The sequence below is a fragment of the Phalaenopsis equestris genome, unplaced genomic scaffold (genome assembly GCF_001263595.1).
Source record: "Phalaenopsis equestris unplaced genomic scaffold, ASM126359v1 Scaffold000094, whole genome shotgun sequence".
NCBI classification, from domain to species: domain Eukaryota; kingdom Viridiplantae; phylum Streptophyta; class Magnoliopsida; order Asparagales; family Orchidaceae; genus Phalaenopsis; species Phalaenopsis equestris.
The window spans coordinates 6,775,402-6,795,105 of NW_018164536.1; the positions used below are offsets into that span (position 1 = coordinate 6,775,402).

At 33.9% G+C, this 19,704-nt stretch overlaps 1 protein-coding gene across 1 annotated transcript; it reads right to left on the reverse strand.

Moving 5' to 3' along the window:
• Window positions 1-1,393: 1,393 nt before the first annotated feature.
• Window positions 1,394-15,393, reverse strand: LOC110020246 (putative ER lumen protein-retaining receptor C28H8.4). The gene is made up of 6 exons (XM_020718277.1): window positions 15,045-15,393; window positions 12,103-12,302; window positions 4,066-4,203; window positions 3,902-3,982; window positions 2,319-2,446; window positions 1,394-1,877 (listed from the first exon to the last, which is right to left on the reverse strand). Exons 1-6 carry the CDS (start codon window positions 15,274-15,276, stop codon window positions 1,820-1,822), a joined length of 837 nt encoding a protein of 278 aa, XP_020573936.1. The 5' UTR covers window positions 15,277-15,393; the 3' UTR covers window positions 1,394-1,819.
• Between the last annotated feature and the right edge of the window lie 4,311 nt (window positions 15,394-19,704).

Genomic DNA, 19,704 nt, shown 5'->3' on the forward strand with positions numbered 1-19,704 from the left:
GAGTTTCAGTTAGGACTTGCAGTTTTTGATCTGTTTGTCATGTTTGTTAATAGTTTAATGGTAGTTCACATACACAACTTTTATATGGTCATGCGTGTAAAGTTTAAATATTAGATGTGTGAATGCATACGAATTGTGTGGCATGCAAATTTTCCTAAAATTCACCTGTTGAAAATAAAGGATGAAATGTTCATATACATGAATACCCTTTTCCACATTTCTTGTTTAGCATTGTAAAATCATGAATGATTATTAAGCTTGGGATGTTAGATTCTTAAGAGCAAATCAACAAAAGATGATTACCAGCTGGAGCTTAGATGCGACCAAGGGCATTACAAAATACATAGAAAATAAAAAATCTATGGGTCATGAGTAACTCGTGTTCTATTTGTCCAAACATTTTATGTTTAATTTGTTCATTACGTGAGCTCTACACATCTTAAATTTGGTTTTAAATGAATTTTGCTTGATTGTATTAAGCCCATTATTATATAGATATAATTTACTATTTGGATTTCAAATAGAATGATTCTATCATATTCATCTTATTATATATTTATTTTATTCATTAAAAAATTGTCTCATATTGGGTTATGATTTTACTGAGCAATTTACTGAGTATTATATTTTCATTTAAATAAGCAAAACAAGAGCATGTTTATAAATAATTAGCTTAAAAAGAAGCAATTTACTGAGTATTATAATTAGCTTAAAAATAAATAAATGCTTGGAAATATAGAGGGTCAAAGGTCTGGTCTCCTGAATTCATCAGCCTTGCTTTCTTCTCTCTCTCTCTCTAACCGTCAACAATTAGGTGTGTAAAATAAGCTTATTGCCTGCAAATAACCTGTATTCAGCTTGTTAACTAGATCATATTCAATCATTCACTAAATAAGTGAGTCTAGCATGGACAGTGTTTATGCTCAAGTAATAAACGTATTGAAAACAACAAATAACTCGTGCTCGGCTCGCTTTAACTTGATATTTATTCGGTTTGTTTCAAGTCGAAATAAACAAAATATATATATATATATATATATATATATCAAATGAAACCAGAGGCTGAAACTTCTTTTTAAAGGGGGCAAATTATCCCTCTAGACCCAACATGGAAAGGGCTAAGGCAACGAAAAATAAAATGATATTTTAGAAGGGTCAAAAGTGATATTTCAAGGAGAGGAAAAAGAGCAAATTACCCACATATAAACAAAAAGCTCTAGGAATGGTACAAGTTCAAATCTAACAACCTCGCCTATTTTTTTAATTGATTTAGATAAGAAAAGTTTAAGTCGGTTACAACCAAGAATATATTAATTGAATAAAAAACAAACATTATTCTCTAGAAATTTCGAACACAAACACGAATTAATATGAAATAAAATTAATTTTGAATGAGCAAAATATGAGCCAAGCCTGAGCTCGCTCAAGCTCGAGCAATCAACAATGACAAGAAGTTTCTTCAGACAATCTTTATAAGAAATTACTTAGCATAGATATTAGGTGGCAGAAGTTGCAATACTAGCAACTGTAGCCACTTAAATTAAAAACGAAAATAAGAACAGGCTCTTAACAATAAATAGTGCTGCGCAGAGAACCCTGCGAACTAGAGCCAAGAAAACGGATCAGAAATAGCAGGAAGTAAAAATCATTCAGAACATCCTGCTAAAGAAAACGGCATCCATTTTACATGATAAGTCAAGTGAATTCATGCAGGATTCTTCCTGCAAACAATCTATATATATATATATATATATATACATGACCATCAACTAAAGAATCCTCATTTTACGTATTACCTAAGGTACTAACATTCATCTAGTTAGATATCTCTCATTCCATGTGCTGAAGGCAATCGCATCAGTTGGCCAAGCATGGCGCTGCAAACACAAGAACAGGGAGTTAAACCAAGCTAGAGCAAAACATTCAAACTCTTCACGACAAAAAGTGTCGAAATAGTCCCCTCATTTTTTGTAGAGAGTTATTTTAATCTCAAAATTTATAAAAGTGTCGATTTAGTCCAGTGTCTTCTTTAAAATAGGCTGAAATAGTTCCCATAGAAGACGATTTCAATTTCAATTTAAAAAGTCTGGGGACTAATTTGACACTTTTATACTCTAGGACTAAAATGATCTCATGTAAACAATCAGAAGACTATATTGACACTTTACATCTCTTAATTTAGTAGCAGCAGAAATCAAGCAATATCTATTTCAAACTCAATTTAACTTGTCTGACGACTAATTTAACACTTTTCTAGACTCTAGAACTAAAGTGACGTCATGTAAATAATGAGGAGACTATTTTGGCACTTTACACACCTCTTAATATAGTAGTAGCAAAAATCAGCCAAGATTAGTGTCTGAACGAGTTCTGCAATGAGGACGGCCGGAGTCCAGAAAACCGCAGATGATGAGCCAGTCAGGAAAGATCCACCGGTATCAACAACCTATCAATCATAATTTCATATACACTGTTAGCCTCATAGAAATATTATAAGATCTGGATCAGTTTTCTCTTGGAATTCAAAAAATTCATATTTATTAGGGGCATTTACATATGTACCACCTAATTGTTATGTATTCACATATCTAAGACTTGACTTTATTCGCATTCATTTATACCACCCAAATCTTTCATTTCACATTAAAAATACCACTATTTTAACTTTTAAAAGTAAAATACACCTTTTCATGCAATTAGTCAGGATGGGATATAAATGTAAAAGTTGAAGTTTAGGCGTAAGATATGTAAATACATGAGAATTGAGTAGGATGCATGTAAATCTTCCTATTTATTAATTAATGGCTGCAAAAGCTCACAAATTACATGGGGTAGAAAAAATTGAACGACTAAGGCACCAGACATGTATGCTTCTCAACAAGAATAGAAAATAAAGATTGATAATTGATGCACAGAACCCTCATGACTCTCTACAGCATAAAAAGGTGAGAAAAATATACTAATGATGATGAAAATAAACTTCTACATTCAAATTAGGGATGCACATCAGCCAAACCAACTTGCGAGCTGGTTCAAGCTTGGGTTCGACTCAATAAATACCCACGAGCTGAACTCAATAAGCTAACAAGCCAAACTTGAGCTAATCCAATTTCGAGTCGTTAGCTCACGTACTGGTTCCTTCTAAAAAAATATTAATATAAAATACACTTAAAATATATTAAAAATCAAAAGTGTGAGCACAAATCATTAAAAATATTTAAAAATTACACTTTATTTTAGTAAATTAAGTATTTTTTATCATTTCCCCTCAAATAGATCATTCTCTTTTTATTATTTTATAATAATAGCATTTTGAATCAAAATTATTTTTTTCTTTTTCATAAAAAAAGAGCCTGATTGTAAGCCAACTAGAACTTGTAGAACTAAGCTCGAGCTGAAGCATGAACTCAATTAAATTAAGCAAGCTCAACTCTGGGGTGGCTTGAGCTTGGCTCAACTCGTTTACACCCTATGTTCACCATAAAATACTATAGCATAAAAGCTTCCAAACAATCCAGGAAAATCAAGTAGACAATGCAAACTGAAAACAATATATAATCAAGTTTAAAAACCAAGTAAAACTTGTTTAGCTATTATCATATAGCATTACGGAACATTCGCCACCTAAACAAGAAAAAAATGGGGAAATTTCAATATGTAGAACACAATTCTTATGAATTCACATATCTCACACCTAAAATTTCATATTTGCATACAAACACACGTTACTTGTGCATGAAAAAGGCGTATTTCACTTTTTAAAAGTTTTAATGGTCTTTTTTTTATGTGATATGAAAGATTTACATGGTAAAAATGTAAAAATAAAATCTAGGTGTTTGGTATGTAAATAGATAAGAATTGGATGGTATGTATGTAAATGCCACCAAAAGAAAGAATGTACCTTAATTATCCAATGAGCAGAATTCAAGAATCTAGCAACGCCCAGGGCAAATACATAATGGGCTGTAAAAGGCTCCACCATCTGCAAAATGTACCTTAAAATTTTAATTCCTGCGTTATCATTGGAATCAATGCAGTCAAATTAGAGCAAAAAGACCATCTAACCTTTGCATTTTGCATCAATCTGAGTTGAGGAAGCACAGACACAGATTCCAGGTACACAGAAAAGGCCCAAAGAAATCTGCTGTGGTGCTTATACAGGAAAGGGTGGACAAATATGGCAAGCACAATAGATGGAACCAACTGCAAGAAGACGTGAAAACCATTTGAAATTTAAAAATGTACAGGGCCATTGCATATACCACCCAATTCTTATGTATTTACATATCTAACACATAAACTTTGCTTTTTTTTTTTACATTTTTATCATCCAAATCTTTCATATCATGTAAATATTACTGCTATTTTAAATTTTAAAAAGTGAAATACATATTTTCTTGCATAGTTAAAGCAGCAAATATGAAAAAATTGGAGTTTAGGTGTTGGATATGTGAATACATTGGAATTAAGTGATATATATATAAATCTTTCAATTGTAAATTGGAAGAAACTATTTATAATAGCAAGGTTTGAATTGCAGAAAACTTTATTTCCAAATTTTCTTTTCTTCATAAACAAGGTTATAGAATGGTAGTTCCTGAAAGAATAGGCAATCAAAGATTAGAAGAGGCTCAATATGAGGAACATGAAAGGAAGGGAAATCTTGTTGTCAAATTAAAGTAATGCTACAATGGGTTATCAATGTAAAATCTTTTTTAGGAAATTTGCATACATACCACAAAATTCTTATGTATTTACATGTGTAACAAACAAGGTTTGATTTTGTACCCTTATAACGTTTTTGTGTCAAAAACCTATACATGAAAAAAATGTATTTCAATTCTAAAAAAGATGGTGGTGGTGATATTTTTTATGTGAGGTTGAAGATTTGGATGGCATGCATGTAAATATGAATGCTTAGGTGGTAGGTATGTAAATAGATAAGTATAGTGTGGCATATATGTAAAAGCTTTTTTTTTTCACACCTAAAAGTTCGTAAAGTGGGAGTTAATTATTATATTGGCAAGGATTGAGCCCAAGACCTTGGCAACAACTTCCAAGACTAGTAAATACTCATGCTCAATATAAAAAGATCCTATTTGGCTCCAACTTTCATTTTGATCCAAGTTATTTGTGAATAGAATGCTCATATACAACAGGGGTTCATCAGTGTACATATCTGTGGAAAACTGAGAAGATCTTCGAGGATTTGATTGGGACAAACATAAGAAACTTTTGATAGTTTATTCCCTTCCAATTCTATCTGTTTAATTTTTTTATTTCAGAATTATTTCCTTTCCTAATTAGGTTAGATATATTTCGTAAGTTTATAAATTAGGAGGATTGTCTTCCCCATATATATGTACCCTACATGTGAATAAATCATGAGAATTATTTCAATCTATTATCCAAGGTCAAATTCTTTTATTGTTAACAAGATAGGAGGATATGATACTTCAATCTATTATCAATGTAAAATATATGCATCCTTGGGTCCTACCTTGCATCCCTGTATAAGAGATTGAAGTGCTGAAATATGATACTTCAGTCTATCATCAAGAGATTTATTTCAATCTATCATCCAAGGTCGAATTATTTTATTGTCAACACTGAGGACATTCATGCTCTCATCAATAAACAAGAGATCACCAACCCCAATATGTTTAACTTGCTGATGTATCTCACTCTAGGATTGTAGGATCGTTGAGAAAGGAGATGTGAAAGTCTCCGAAGATATTCAGTTTCTTCAGTGCTATATGTTCCCAAATTAAATTGCAACATACTTTCTATTAGCAACATTACTCATGACCTGAAATGTTTTTACTAAATTCCATTCTAGTTTTTGTGAATTTCAGACGGTGGATTTGGGGAAGGTGATTGGTAGTGTTAAAATACATCAAAGACTATACCTACTCAAGAAAAATCTCTCTAAATACACAAATGATCTCATCTATATTTTTTGTTGAGTTCATGTCTATTGAAAATCAAGTCTTGTTATGGCATTGTCGCCTAAATAATCTTAATTTCAATTATATTGCTAAGGCGTATCTTCATTTGTTTATCAATAAAAACCTAACTTTTATCAATGTGAGATTTATCAAATTGCCAAATACACTAAAAATAGCTATCCTCAAACCCAGTACAAATCCTTACACCCTTTTGTCATTATCCACAATGATATTTGAGGACCTTCAAATGTGAAAACCCAAAGTCAGGTCAGATGGTTTATTTCATTTATTGAAGATCATACTAGAACTACCTGAGTATTCCTAGTGAAGAAGAAATTTGAAATAGCTCAATTCTTCCAAACTTCCATGATATGATTCAAACTCAATTTCTCAATGCAAAATTAAATTTAGATCCTCAAAACTAATAATGCAAAGAAATATTTCAACTCCATCCTTAGGTCCTATTTTTCAAAACAATGAATCATCCATGTGAGTTCATGAATTGATATCCCACAATAAAATGAGATAGCTGTGAGAAAAAACATACATCTCCCCGACTACGATGTCCAATCAAGCTCATAAACATTCTAGGGCAAAGCCGTTTTACTGCAACATACTTTATCAATCGAATGCATAGTTAGATACTAAACTTCAAAACATCTCTTCATATTTTGATGGTTATTTATCCTCACATCAGAGCTTTCTATTTTATTATTCCAATTAAAATATTTGGGTGTGTATACTTTGTTCAAGATGATTCCCAAAATTGCAGAAAACTTGACCCGCAATTTTTCCATTAATAATAATAAGCGGTGTGATACAAAAAGAACTCTTTTCTTTGTTAGTCTTATATCTAAGGGGAGAGCATATGAAAAATATAATTGATTCTTTTGTTTTCGTGGGGCACTGCCCATCCGCTGGAAGTTTCGAGTTTAATTTCTACTTCTACTTTTATTATTTTACCTTACTAAACTTTATTTTTATCTTTTTCACTAAAATCTATCGAGTCGAAGTAGCTAAGAGTTTCTAATGGAATTCAGAATATTACTGAATTGTCAAAACTACTTTGATAGATTGTTTTTCCTTTCTAGCTAATGTAAATAAATATGTATACAGTTTTAGTCATTCTGTTTCATTGTTTATAAATTATTCTATTTTTTCTCTATCATTCAATTCACAATCAAAGATAAAATAGAAAAAAGACTTATATGAGAAATCGATCTAAATGCAGTGGGCTAGGAAAAAAAAGAGATAGGGGTTATTACTATTTAACTAGTAAATAACATATATTTTTTTCTTCCATAGCATAAATCACCTGCATTTTTTATTGATACTCATGAGTATCACATATGTATGATCTCCAACCCTTCTTTATTTTCCAAATTCTGCAATATCATATATACATTCTTGCAGCTATTTACATTCTGAGTATAATTGCAAGCCTTCTGCTTCCAAAAAATACTACAATTCCATGGATGCCACATTTTTTAAAATCAATCCTACTGCCCCAAATCTAATATTCAAAGGGAAAGTGCAAATGAACATCAATTTTGGAATGCACTTGAAAACACTAGGCTCTGGGCTCAGCTCGTGTTCGGCTCATTTATATTTCAAGCTCAAAAAGTGTGTTTGTGTTCGGCACGTTTGCTTAAAGAACCGAACACGAGTCGTTCAAGAACTAAGAGTCGTTTTCACAACTCTAATAACGTAGGCATAAGATGTTAAGAATTTGGGCAAGATTTAAAAATTATTGTTTATATTAAAACATTATTTGAATCTAATCTAATAATTTTTATTCTATTTCTTAACTAGTAATTTTAATTGATTATAAATCTTCGTAGCCTTGTACATAATTAATTTTTTTAGAAATACTACTCATCAATTATATATATATATATATATATATCATTTTGTCGCACTGCTCTGCTCGCGTTTTTGCATTTCCTTTCAAATGACGTCTCTTCGCTTCCTGTCCGACATAATCTTGTCGGCAGAGATGGCTATCCGTTCCTATGCTACTGCACTTGTCGGCGACCTCTCGATTCATACTCGTGCTCCTCTTTCAGAATCAGTGACTGGTTTTCGTATAGGCAAAACTTGCAATTTTTCTCAATCTTTTCACGATGTTCTTGAAGGTGGTGATCACACCTTCATAAAAAGATTGAGGAAAAAAAATGGGAAGCCTACTCTTATTCTCACGAATGTTGAAACTAGTACTCTCATGTCCTCTTAGCGTTTTGCTCTAGTGGGAAAATTTCTTGATGGTAACCCAAAATTGGAGATCATTCGGAAAGAGTTTGAGACTATGAAGCTATTGAGTAGTTGAAATATTGGTTTACTCGACGGTCGACACATACTGATTCAGTTATCTCATGATGTTGATTATACCCGCATTTTTTCTCGGAAAGTTGTCAAGATTGACACTGTTATATAATCAACAACCGTTACATGAAAATTCTGAAGTGGTCGACCCAAAAGCGGAGTCTCCTATCATTCCAGTTTGGATAAAATTTCCGGGGTTAAAATTACATCTGTTCAACTTGAAAATTTTTTACTCCTTAGCAACTGCTTACGGTAAGCCTCTCAGAGTTGATAGTCCTACGCTTGCTGTCACCAGACCCTCTGTGGCTTTTTTGTTATTTGAGATAATCGAGGCGTACCCATCCATCCTCGGAGCTTGCAGGGACTAGTCCCTCTACAAGTTTAGTAGGACAAAGCTGGAATCTGCACTGAGGAAGACCTCTGGCCGCTACTATTCGCTATCGTTTGCATCTTCATCTAAGGCTGAATATCACTAAAGAACAACCACATATTATCTTTGTTGAGAAGATGCAAAGAAGACTCAACCCGATCCTCTTCCCAACACCGCAGTTCCTGAAAAAGAACAACATACTACAGCTACAGATCCAGTTGTGCTTATATCACTCACTGTTATTGAAAAAGACTCACTCACATGCCAAGACACACGAGAGTGCTCCTTTGATCTAATAACAGATCAACCGGTACAACATGTTGTTGCTTCTAATGTTTAACAATCTGCATATCTCCAACACACGTTAGACCAAGATCAGGTGAATCAATCTTCGGAAGAGGAAACAAGTCTATGCCAGGAGGAAGAAGAAGAATGGAGGTCGACTCCAGCTAGGGAACATATTGAATATACATTGGTTACTACTATGAATGACAATCATCTTACCAACTTATTAGTTTGCTCCTTCTCTAGAGCCAGAGTCAGAGGCTAGACCAAGTTGGGTCGCTCTCTAGCCACCTGATACTATGTATTTCGGCACTGTTAGGCTTTTTATTTTAGTATCTAATGTATTTTCTGTTTTTTTTCTAGTTTTGAAACCTTTTGTGTTTTTTTGTGTGGACATGGTGTCATGCTTGGGCCCTCCCACACATTGTAACTGTATATTTTTTTTTTAGAACTACTACTCATTAAAGATATATATAGAATTGATTAGTAGTATTTCGAACCAAAACGAGCCGAACACGAACGAACAAACCTTTGTTCGTGTTCGACTCATTAACTCAACGAATGAGCCAAACACGAACTTCTTAACGAGCCGAACACGAGTTGTTTGTGAACAACGAGCCGTTTTGACAACCCTAGAAAACACCTACACAGTCTCACCACCTACTCCATCTAGCTCTCCTATCTTAGTTGAAGATGTCCAACAAACCCAAAAAATCGAACATAAAGTCCATAACAAAGAACTTCGTGCGTACACAAAAAAGAACAAAAAACCTTGAGCAAGTGGAAGGCAACTTGCAAGGACTGAACTGCTCAAACCAAAACTCGAGTATGCATTTACCTAAAATTTTGGGTAAGAAGTCTAGTACTTATGAGTTATCCCATTCCTCTTCTGATGTTGGTGACAAGAAAAGTTACATTATATATACAATTTAGGAGTATGTAGCTCATGAGAAGCTATGCTCATCCCACAAAACTTTTATTTCTAACCTTGATAATATGCAGATTCCTAAATCCATTCATGAAGCTCTTAAAACTTCAGAATTGTGGAAAGCAATTCAAGATGAGATTCGGGCACTAAAACATAATGTTACATGAATTCTTACTAAACTCTCTCAAGATAAAAAGTTTGTAGAATGTAAATGAGTGTTCAATATCAAATACAAAACTAATGGGGGTAGTGAGATATTTCAAACTAGACTTGCTGCAAAAGGTTTCGCTCAAGCTTATGGGATCGACTATCAGGAGACCTTAACACCGGTTGTCAAATTTAACACTGACAATTTTTCTTTCAGTAGCAATGAATAAGGAATGGGGATTGCATCAACTTTGCAATAAAAAATGCATTCCTAAATGGAGATCTGAATGAAGTGTATATGGAGATACTATCAGAACTTGAGAATGATTCCAACAGACACTTAGTTTGGAAACTGAGAAAGTCTCTCTATAGGCTTAAGCAATCACCAAGAGCATGGTTTGAAATTTGAAAGGTTTGTACTATGAGATCTAATGGGTATTCTCAAAGTCAAGCTAATCATACTTTATTTGTAAAACATATTTATAGAAATAATATTGTTGCATAGATATTATATATTGATGATATGATTCTTACTGGTGATGATAAAAGATAGATTCTCAAGTTCAAAGAAGTGCTTGCCTCGGAGTTTAAAATCAAATACCAAGTAGCTATGAGATATTTTCTAGGTATGGAAGTAGCAAGTTCTAAGAAAGGTAACATTATATCACAGAGGGAATACATCATGATTGGATGTAAGACTGCTGATATTCCAATGGATCTCAACTAGAAGTCAAAGTGGGAAGAAAAAAGCGTCTCTATGGATAAAGGAATATATCAAAGGTTGGTAGAAAAACACATCTATCTGTCATGTATGAAATCAGATATTACATATTCTATCAGTATTGTGAGCGAACACAATAATAGCCCAAACGAAGAGCATTTGGAGATGATGTACAGGATTTTGAGGTTTCTCAAGAAGATTCCTGATTATGGATTAATTTTTGAGAAAATCAAGAATACAGGGATGGAAGTTTATATTGATGCTAGTTGGGTGGGGAACTCACTAACAGAAGTTCCGCCACAGGTTGTACTACTCCTATGTATGAAGAAATTTGGCAACATATAGAAGTAAGAAACAAGCAGTTGTTTCTAAAAGCAGTGCAGAATCATAGTATGAGGCACTCGCCAAGGGAATATGTAAAGGGATATGGATTCAAAAATTGTTTAGGAAATTGGGATGTATCTCCAATACACCTATACAAATATTTTGTGATATTCAAGCAGCTATCAATATTGTCAAGAATTTATGTATCATGACAAGACCAAACATACTGAAATTGATAAACATTTCATCTCTGAAAAAGTTAATGTGAGAATCATATAGCTAAACTACATCCCGACATACCAATAAGTTTTTAATGTATTCACCAAAGCTCTTCCTATAAACACCTTCTCAAGATTCAATATCAAGCTTGGTCTCTACAATATTTATGACCCAACTTAAGGAAGAGTGAAAATTTGAGAAGATAGAGGAAATTTGAAAAGATCCGTGAGGAAATCTGAGAAGATCTTGTAGAATTTGACAATTTAAGAAACTCTTGATTAGTTTATTCACTTCCCATTCTATACTATTTTATTTTTTATTTCAAAATTATTTCCTTTCCTAATTTAGCTTATATATATTTGGTAATTTTATAAATTAGGATAAAATGGATTAGAACAATAGGCTGATATAAAACAGCACAATTAGAAAATAAAATGGATTAGAACAATAGGCTGATATAAAACAGAACAATTAGAAAAGCATATTTAAGCACAGCAGGTAAGATAGTTATATCAAACAGAACTGCCTCAAATCCAAGAGGCAAGAGTCTCTATAGAAATTACTACAACGGGGCATTTATATACCTACCACCCAATTCCTATACATATACATATCTAACACCTAAACTTTGTTTTTTAATATTTGTACAACCCAAATCGTTTCCATCACATAAAAAATACCACTATTTATACTCTTAAAAAGTGAAATACAGCTTCTCATGCTTAGGTAAAGTGACACATGCAAAAGTTGAAGTTTAGGTGTTACATATGTAAATACATAAGAATTGAGTTGTATGTAAATCAATATTTCTACAACTTACGGAAGAATAATGTCTTACCAAATAGTATGTAGGCATATTGTCGAGTTCCTTAGTGTAGCTTGAATTCAACTTGAATCTCATCATGTATATAACCCAAATTGTTGAAAATAAAGTCAGCAGATCAAGAACAGTATGAACATCCTTCTCAATGATGACACTGCAATAAAACCTCACAGCCAAAAATATTGCTGTAAGCTCTTGAGACTTTAAGGAAAGGCCTACAAAACGGTGAAGACAATTAATACGTCAAAACTGTGATCTGTAGTTTGCAAGAAAAAACAATATCATAGAAAAAATAGTGGATTCAACAGAAAACATAAAAAGAAAGGAGAACAGGCTTTGTAATCAAAGATGATGTCTGCTGAAAAAGGAAAATAAAAGAAAGACGGTGGAACAAGAAAATAAAAAAGGGAAATTTACATACATACCACGCAATTCTTATGGATTTACATACCTAACACCATAAGTTCCATATTTACATTTTTAACACCTTTGTGCTATAAACCTATGCATAAAAAGGTGCATTTGACATTCAAAAAGTTAGTTAAGTAGTGTTTTATATGACGTTAAAGATTTGATTGTAATGTAAATATTAAATTTTTGGTGTTAGATATGTTAATACATAAGAATTGTGTCGTATGAATGTAAATGCCCCTAATAAAAATTTAAGAAGGCAGATTTCGGACAAAGAAAGTAACATCTTATTTAATCATATATCCAAATATGTCAAAAGCTCGATTCAGTTAGGTTAGATTCGGCTCAAGGCAACAAATAAGAAGGCAGATTCACCAGAGACAAAAGTGCACTCGCCAAGAACTGGACTGACTCACCAGGGTCCCTCTCCCTTGGTTTGAAGGCCTTGTAAGTCTTGCAAGTAGAATTTTAACATCAACATCAATAAATCTGGATAGATCCTGAAAAGTGTGATAGGTGTGGAGCAATGCCAAAAATCAATTGTAAGTCTTGCAAGTAGAATTTTAACATCAACATTAATAAATCTGGATAGATCCTGAAAAGTGCGATAGGTGTGGAGGCATTTACATACATACCACAAAATTCCTATCTATTTATATATCCAACACCCAAACTTTACTTTTTACATTTATACCACCAAAATCTTTCATATCACATTAAAAATACCATCTTTTTGACTTCTAAAAAGTGAAATACAACTTTCATGCATAGTTAAGGTTGTATGTATGTAAAAATTAAATTTTAGGTGTTAAATATGTACATACATAGGAATGGAGTGGTATGTATGTAAATTTCCAAATCAAAAACTAAGTGATGCGAGAAGTAAAGCAGTAGAACATAGAAAGAAAGATCCGTGACAATAGAGAACCACAAAAGAGAACCGGGAGTTTATGATTAGAAAGCTTGCAAAAAATGGAAAAATGAAGATGATCAAGAGGGCTTTGGAATAAGCTCCCAAAACGGGAGTTTATGATTAGAAAGCTTGCAAAAAATGGAGAAAAGAATTATGAGGATGATCAAGAGGGCTTTGGAATAAGCTCCCAAAACCATTTATAGGTTAAAAATGCCAAAAAGCTCTTCAGATTCTCTAATTAAAAGGAGACCATCAGGCGCAACAGCATTAACCTATACACCAATTATTAATGAAATCTACTACCCAACAATAATGAAGAATCCACTCCATCCAAGTGAGTCAAGAGGGGAAGAATGTAACCAAAAAAATGCTACTGCAAAAGCAAAACATTCAATGAATTTCAATATACCATAGCTAGAATCCTGAGCGGAATGATGGACCTTGCTGAACATGTAGCGTAGTTTGAGTTATCAACCATGTAGCTCAACATCAGCTACACCCCGAAACGCCATATATTTTTCATCACATTCAAGAAATAACCTATCGGATGGCTCTCACACGATTCCATTTGGATAATCACCTCTTTCACCAAGTTCAAAAAAATGTTCATCGCCCAATTCATCACCACCCATCATTGGGAAATTTACATACCTAGCACATAATTCCTATGTACTTACATATCTCACACCTAAACTTTTATTTGACATAGACAACAATTTGATGCTTTAAACCTATACATGAGAAGGTGTATTTCACTTTTAAAAAGTGGTATTAGTGCTAACTTTGATATGATACTAAAGATTTGAGTGGTATATATGTAAATATGAAATTTTGGGTGTGAGATAAGAAAATCATTAGAATTGTGTGTTATGTATGTATTTGCCCCTAAGCCATTATAGAGCTAGTAAATCTTTTTGAAAATGAGACAGGAGCTCTGCAAGCCGCCAACAATTTTTATCATAAGATTTCAAAGAAAAATGCTGGAAGTCAAGAACCAGGAGCTTGTATTCATCAAAGCTACCTTCACTTAGGGTTTGCAGAAAGGACCATTCAGGTATACCTTCTGTCTACAACAGCTGAAACATTGACAGAGTTGTTTAAACTTCTCTCTCTAAAATCTCCCCTTGTCATGTGCTCCTCCAACCTTCTCTTTATTTTCTGTTGTCTATTCTTTGAGATCTTATAAGTCTTGCAAATAGGCTTTTGATATCACCATGCACAAATCTAGATCCAACGTTAACAGTAATTTCTACAATACGTAATGTGCCATAAGATATGCCGCATAAAACCATGATTTTGGGCAGCCTCTAATTAGCTATTAGATAGCATGGATTCTCTTATGTAGATATCAAACATAGATGAACCACCGCATCAATTCATGAGAAGAAAAAAAAACTTTTTCTCACAATCACTTTCCCGAATTCCTCTCAAATAGCCATCCAAGGATTAAAAATCCAGAATCACATAAGCCCAATTGAACAAATAAAACCCTCAAGCCCTTTCTGGCCGAATCAAATACTAACAACAAATTCGAAAATCACAGCAGAAAAACTCCGATCAATCCGAGCGAGACAGCCGCAACAGAAGAAAGCAAAAGGAAGAAAAAAGGAAGGGGAAGAGAGGAGGTGGTCACCGGAGCATGTCTTCAGACTAGAGAGCTTGTAGATGAGGACGATGATGCCGGCGGCGTGCACGGCCTCTGAGGCAACGAAGAAGTGGTTGTGGTTGTGGACCAACGCCCACAGCGCGGCGAGAACAACCAAAGCGGCTAAAGCTCCAAGAGCTGTCTTTGCCTTCACCGACTGACCTCGAACCCAGGTGTACACCGCCCCCACCGGACCCTTTGTGCCCCTGCGCCGTCCCATTGCGAAGAGAGAGAGAGAGAGAGAGACAGACAGAGAGTAACGCACAGTTGATCTAGTGTCCTAGAGGTGAAGACGTTGCGTAGAAAACGAAATGAAACGATGGCAGGAAAAGTGGCGAGCTTTTTAATGCCGTGGCCGCTCGATCAACGGTGCATTGGTGGGAGTTGGCGTACTACTCATTTAAGCCATTTTGTTTTTATTTTTTATTATAATATTTAACAAAATAAATGAAATTGTATACATAGCACTATAAACATTTCTATTTATAAATCTAGCATCAGTTGTCATCTCATTTTTCAAATTCTCAGTTAGAAATCGAAATTCCCTCAAATATCCCAAACAAATTCTCAATGTTTTGATTGTGACAAGTTAGGTAATAAAAAAATCATATGTGCTAGTTTTGTCAATAATAATGTTTGAAGTTGTTGCATTCATTTAGGACGTCGGCTCTCATATTGTTCGTGATCTCACATAATCGACAGAGATTTGTGTAAGGAAAGCTAAATAAGATGATTGATCTATTTTAACCAGGCTTGAAGAATATGTTCTAATTTTGGATCCTACTCCGGCGGAGCGAAGAAGGTGATCTAAGGAGAGGGGATAAGAGAGGCACCGTGAGAATCACAGCATAAGATCCCCCGAAAGAGGCTCGTAGAGTTGATTCCATCTACAGTCTTTCCCCTCCCTTTTTATACATATTCAAGAAAATATTAAAATACAATTCATAACATACAAAATTTATTTGCGGTGTTTTGTTGAAAAGACGGTGATGTTTGTGTCGGTGGCTCATAAATAAGAATGTTGCATATGTGAAGTCAATAATAATTTTTGCGCTATTATAGTCACAAGGATCTTTGGAGCCGAGCTAGGTTGTAGAGCCTGATTGGTCATGTCATCAGGTGAAACGGGCATACTAGTTCGACAAGCCAGTTCGCAAAGTCAGTTCGACAGGTCAGCTTGGCTGCAGAAGCATGGTAGTTTCTGCGTAGATGGGCCCTACAGACCCACGAGACCTGATGGATATGGGCTTCAACCCAGGAAAGCTAATTTTTATGTATTTTCAGTTCTTCAATTCTTTTGTTACATTGATAGGTTATTGCGGGAAGAATAAGAGAATTATATATATATCAGTCATTACCATACCCTTTTAAGGACGTGAAATTCTCCACGTGTGATCATGTTCTTATGAGTTCATTTGATATTCTTTGAGAGTTGGATCGTTGGGTAGCCTTAACATATCTATGATGATTACAAACTAGGCTCCACATAAGTTATAACAATGTTCGAGTCTTAACTTGAGTAAGACGAAGCATTACTCATTTTGGAGTGCACTCATAGAGGATAATCCTTGGCCTACTAGCTAGCTTGGACTGTCATTCACTTCGGAGGCCTTAGCTCTCAAAGCATGAGTAGTCTCTTAAGCCTATAAGCAAGGACAAAACTATTTTCCTCTAAAAACTTTTAGTTATTCAAGAGAGAATTGTCATGAACTAAAAGATTTTACAGTTTTAACTTGCACACTTTGGATATTTTGGGAAATAGATAAGGAAACAAACGATTGTGGATGTAAATGAAATGTAACTACTTCCCTGTACTGACAAAGTTGTTGAAGTTACAGCTTCCACTCTGTAAGAGAAAATGCATCATAAAATTTGAAATACCATGATGTGAGCATTAAGCCTTCATTAAATGTCATTATCCAGTCAATAAAAAAAATGATTTGTAAGCATTTAAGATCATTAATTGTGGTGATTATGTAATTATGTTGAGCGCAAAATCTATGTTAGGCTTTTATAAGTGTGTCTCATGAAGGTCAAAGAACTTATTTCAAAAGAACTTCTTGTTTCAAAAGTTTTCTCATGAAGGTCATAAAAATCCTTGATCCAAAAGAATTTTTCTCTCCTTTTTTTTATTCAAGAACTTTGCTCCTTTGTTATCTATGATGAAGCATTTAACCAAAGCTAAATCTAAGTTCTAAGAGAATTGTTATTGACAGGATTCCTTCACAAGATAAAAAGTAATTATCTCCTGAGAGAAAGACACAAGGAAGATGAGTATATCGTGTGATGAAAGGGAAGCGGCCAAGGAAAATATATAAGAAGCGGTAATATTTCAAATTCTGTCTTAAGTGAGAAAAAAGAAGCTGATATGGATGACGCGTTGTTGGTGCTTTGCTTAAGAGCTGACCCGTCGGGGAGCGTTCCTATTGATATCAATTATGCAATAGAAGAATAATATTTTGATTTATATTGTGGGAAGAAAGAGATTAGTAATATGATGCTCTCTGAACTCAACTCGGGGGGTAAGAATATTGCGTTTGCAATTTTTAAAAGTAGATGTACTTCATTGGAGTAGCATGCCTTGATGTGATCATTCTATGCTTTATTCTAAAATATGTGTGTCAGTGGACCAACAAGTTGTTCAAGTGGTTGTCCCAATAATTATATGAGGGTCGAGGATGATCACCTAGAGCATGTAAAGGTGTTTGAGGCTCAGAGATCTCCTAGTATCAACACATATTTGGAAGGTAACCAAACTTATTCTAGTAAAGTTGAGACATTTTTCTTGGCCGAGTAATACCACTTGTTGCTTTAGAAGATACACGGTGAAAAGAGGCACAATGGCTTGAGCAAGAGACTATCGATGAGGAGTTAATCTAGATATATCAATCATGGTTCGTACTATTCATGTTTATTAAGGGATATCGATGCTTGTTGATGAAACACATATTCCTACCATCCTGCCAATAGGCACTTCTGACAAGCAGGAAGTGAGTTTCTTTAAGTCATAGGGTGGCTTGGAGGATAGACTGATTAATGTGGAATAAAATCCTCAAGAAGCCTGTGAGTGTATTAATAATATTGAGGTTAGAGGGATCACTGATAATTTAAATTCTAGAGAAAGGGTTGTCGAGTTAGAGGCTACACTCAAAGAGAGCTTAAAGGCCATTGATGAGACTCCTCAATGATTAAAAGAGATAAAGGATAAACTATATCTATTTCAACCAAGCTTATAACTAAATCAATAGCATCAGTTTGATTCAGGTGGGTAATTAGTTCTGCAACGACTTCTTTGCTCCAACATGATTAATTTGAACGATATAATAGAACAAAATTTTGATTTCTTTCATTCTGATCATTTTTATTTCGGTTGATGTCTTTGTATCTGATATAGTATAATGAATGTATGGTGGTTATCCAGTAAGTTTTGCTTCATCCCGTCACTTTATTTCTCCTTTAATTTGAAAGCACTCTCTTATTTAGATGCATATGTGTGTATTTATGAAAAAATGTCCACTCATTTTTATCTCTTGTATATAAATGATTATATAATTGGTCAAGTTTTGTTTCTTTTGTCCTTTTGATAACATTTATCAAGAGAATTTTAGTATTTGATTGTTTTATTGAGAGATATGTGTGTATTTTTCTACATATCTCATTTGTCCTTTCATGTATACAGAGAGAGTAAGCCCTTCGTTTACTTCTATAGTTTGTTTCACTCTTCCTCCCCTCTTAGTGGTGATGGTAACCAAGTTTCAAAAGGGATCATTGATGGAATATGCATCAGTAACAAAATCACTATAAGCTTAAATTCTCAATAACATGATAATTCTAACGCTGACAAAAAGACAAGGCTCTAAGCAACTCTACAATCACGAGATATGTTACTATAAAGATCAGTTCTAATTAGGTCTCTAGTTTCCTTTGTGTTGATGAGGTATTGGGTCACATAAGCCCTAACTTAATCATGAGCATTATGATGGGTTTTTGTTTGTTTTTTCTAGTATTTGCATTGATTGACTAGCTTATTTAGAAAGTTTTTCACTCCAAAAGGTTAGAATGATGAAATGGTGACGTTCTCCACAAAGGCGCATATCATTTGCCTTGAGAAAAAAGTGCTCCATTGGATAAGGAATTTTGCTTTGCCCATAGCAAGAGTGGCATAAATGATTTTGATGAAACCACATTCATTTGTGGAAGACATGTCCAACTCTTTTATTGAGCTAACTTCTGAGAAGTTGTTGAGTTTTAAGGTTTCTAAGTTAATAGAAATTGATGTTAAAAGATATACTTCTCTCACTTTTTCAATATAAATTTTAAAAGATGAGTTTGTTTTGTTAGTAATCTAACGTTCTTTAGTCATTGAATGGGCTAAATAAGTTTGGTCTAACACTTTATCTTGTTTTGGAATGTAGATTAAATGACTATGTATGGAGTCTCGTCTTATGAGCGGCTCAAGGCATTAATGTCCCTAGCTTTTCCAACCAACAGGAGTAGGGATGAATCTTTAGCACTTCTAATGAGTCACGGGGTGGAGAATGATGGGCTGTCAATGCTTACAATCAGTGATACATTTGTTTCTCAAAGAAGAAGTGGTAGAAAAGGAAGAATATGTGATATAACACTGTTACTATTAGAAGGCAATTTG

Coding starts and splice junctions, on each gene's coding strand:
- LOC110020246 (XM_020718277.1), bottom strand. CDS start 15,276: ATGGGACGGCGCAGGGGCACAAAGGGTCCGGTGGGGGCGGTGTACACC. Junction 4,204..12,102: donor ATATGCCTACATACTATTTG/GTAAGACATTAT, acceptor GTCTTCTTGCAG/TTGGTTCCATCTATTGTGCT. Junction 3,983..4,065: donor GATTGATGCAAAATGCAAAG/GTTAGATGGTCT, acceptor TACATTTTGCAG/ATGGTGGAGCCTTTTACAGC.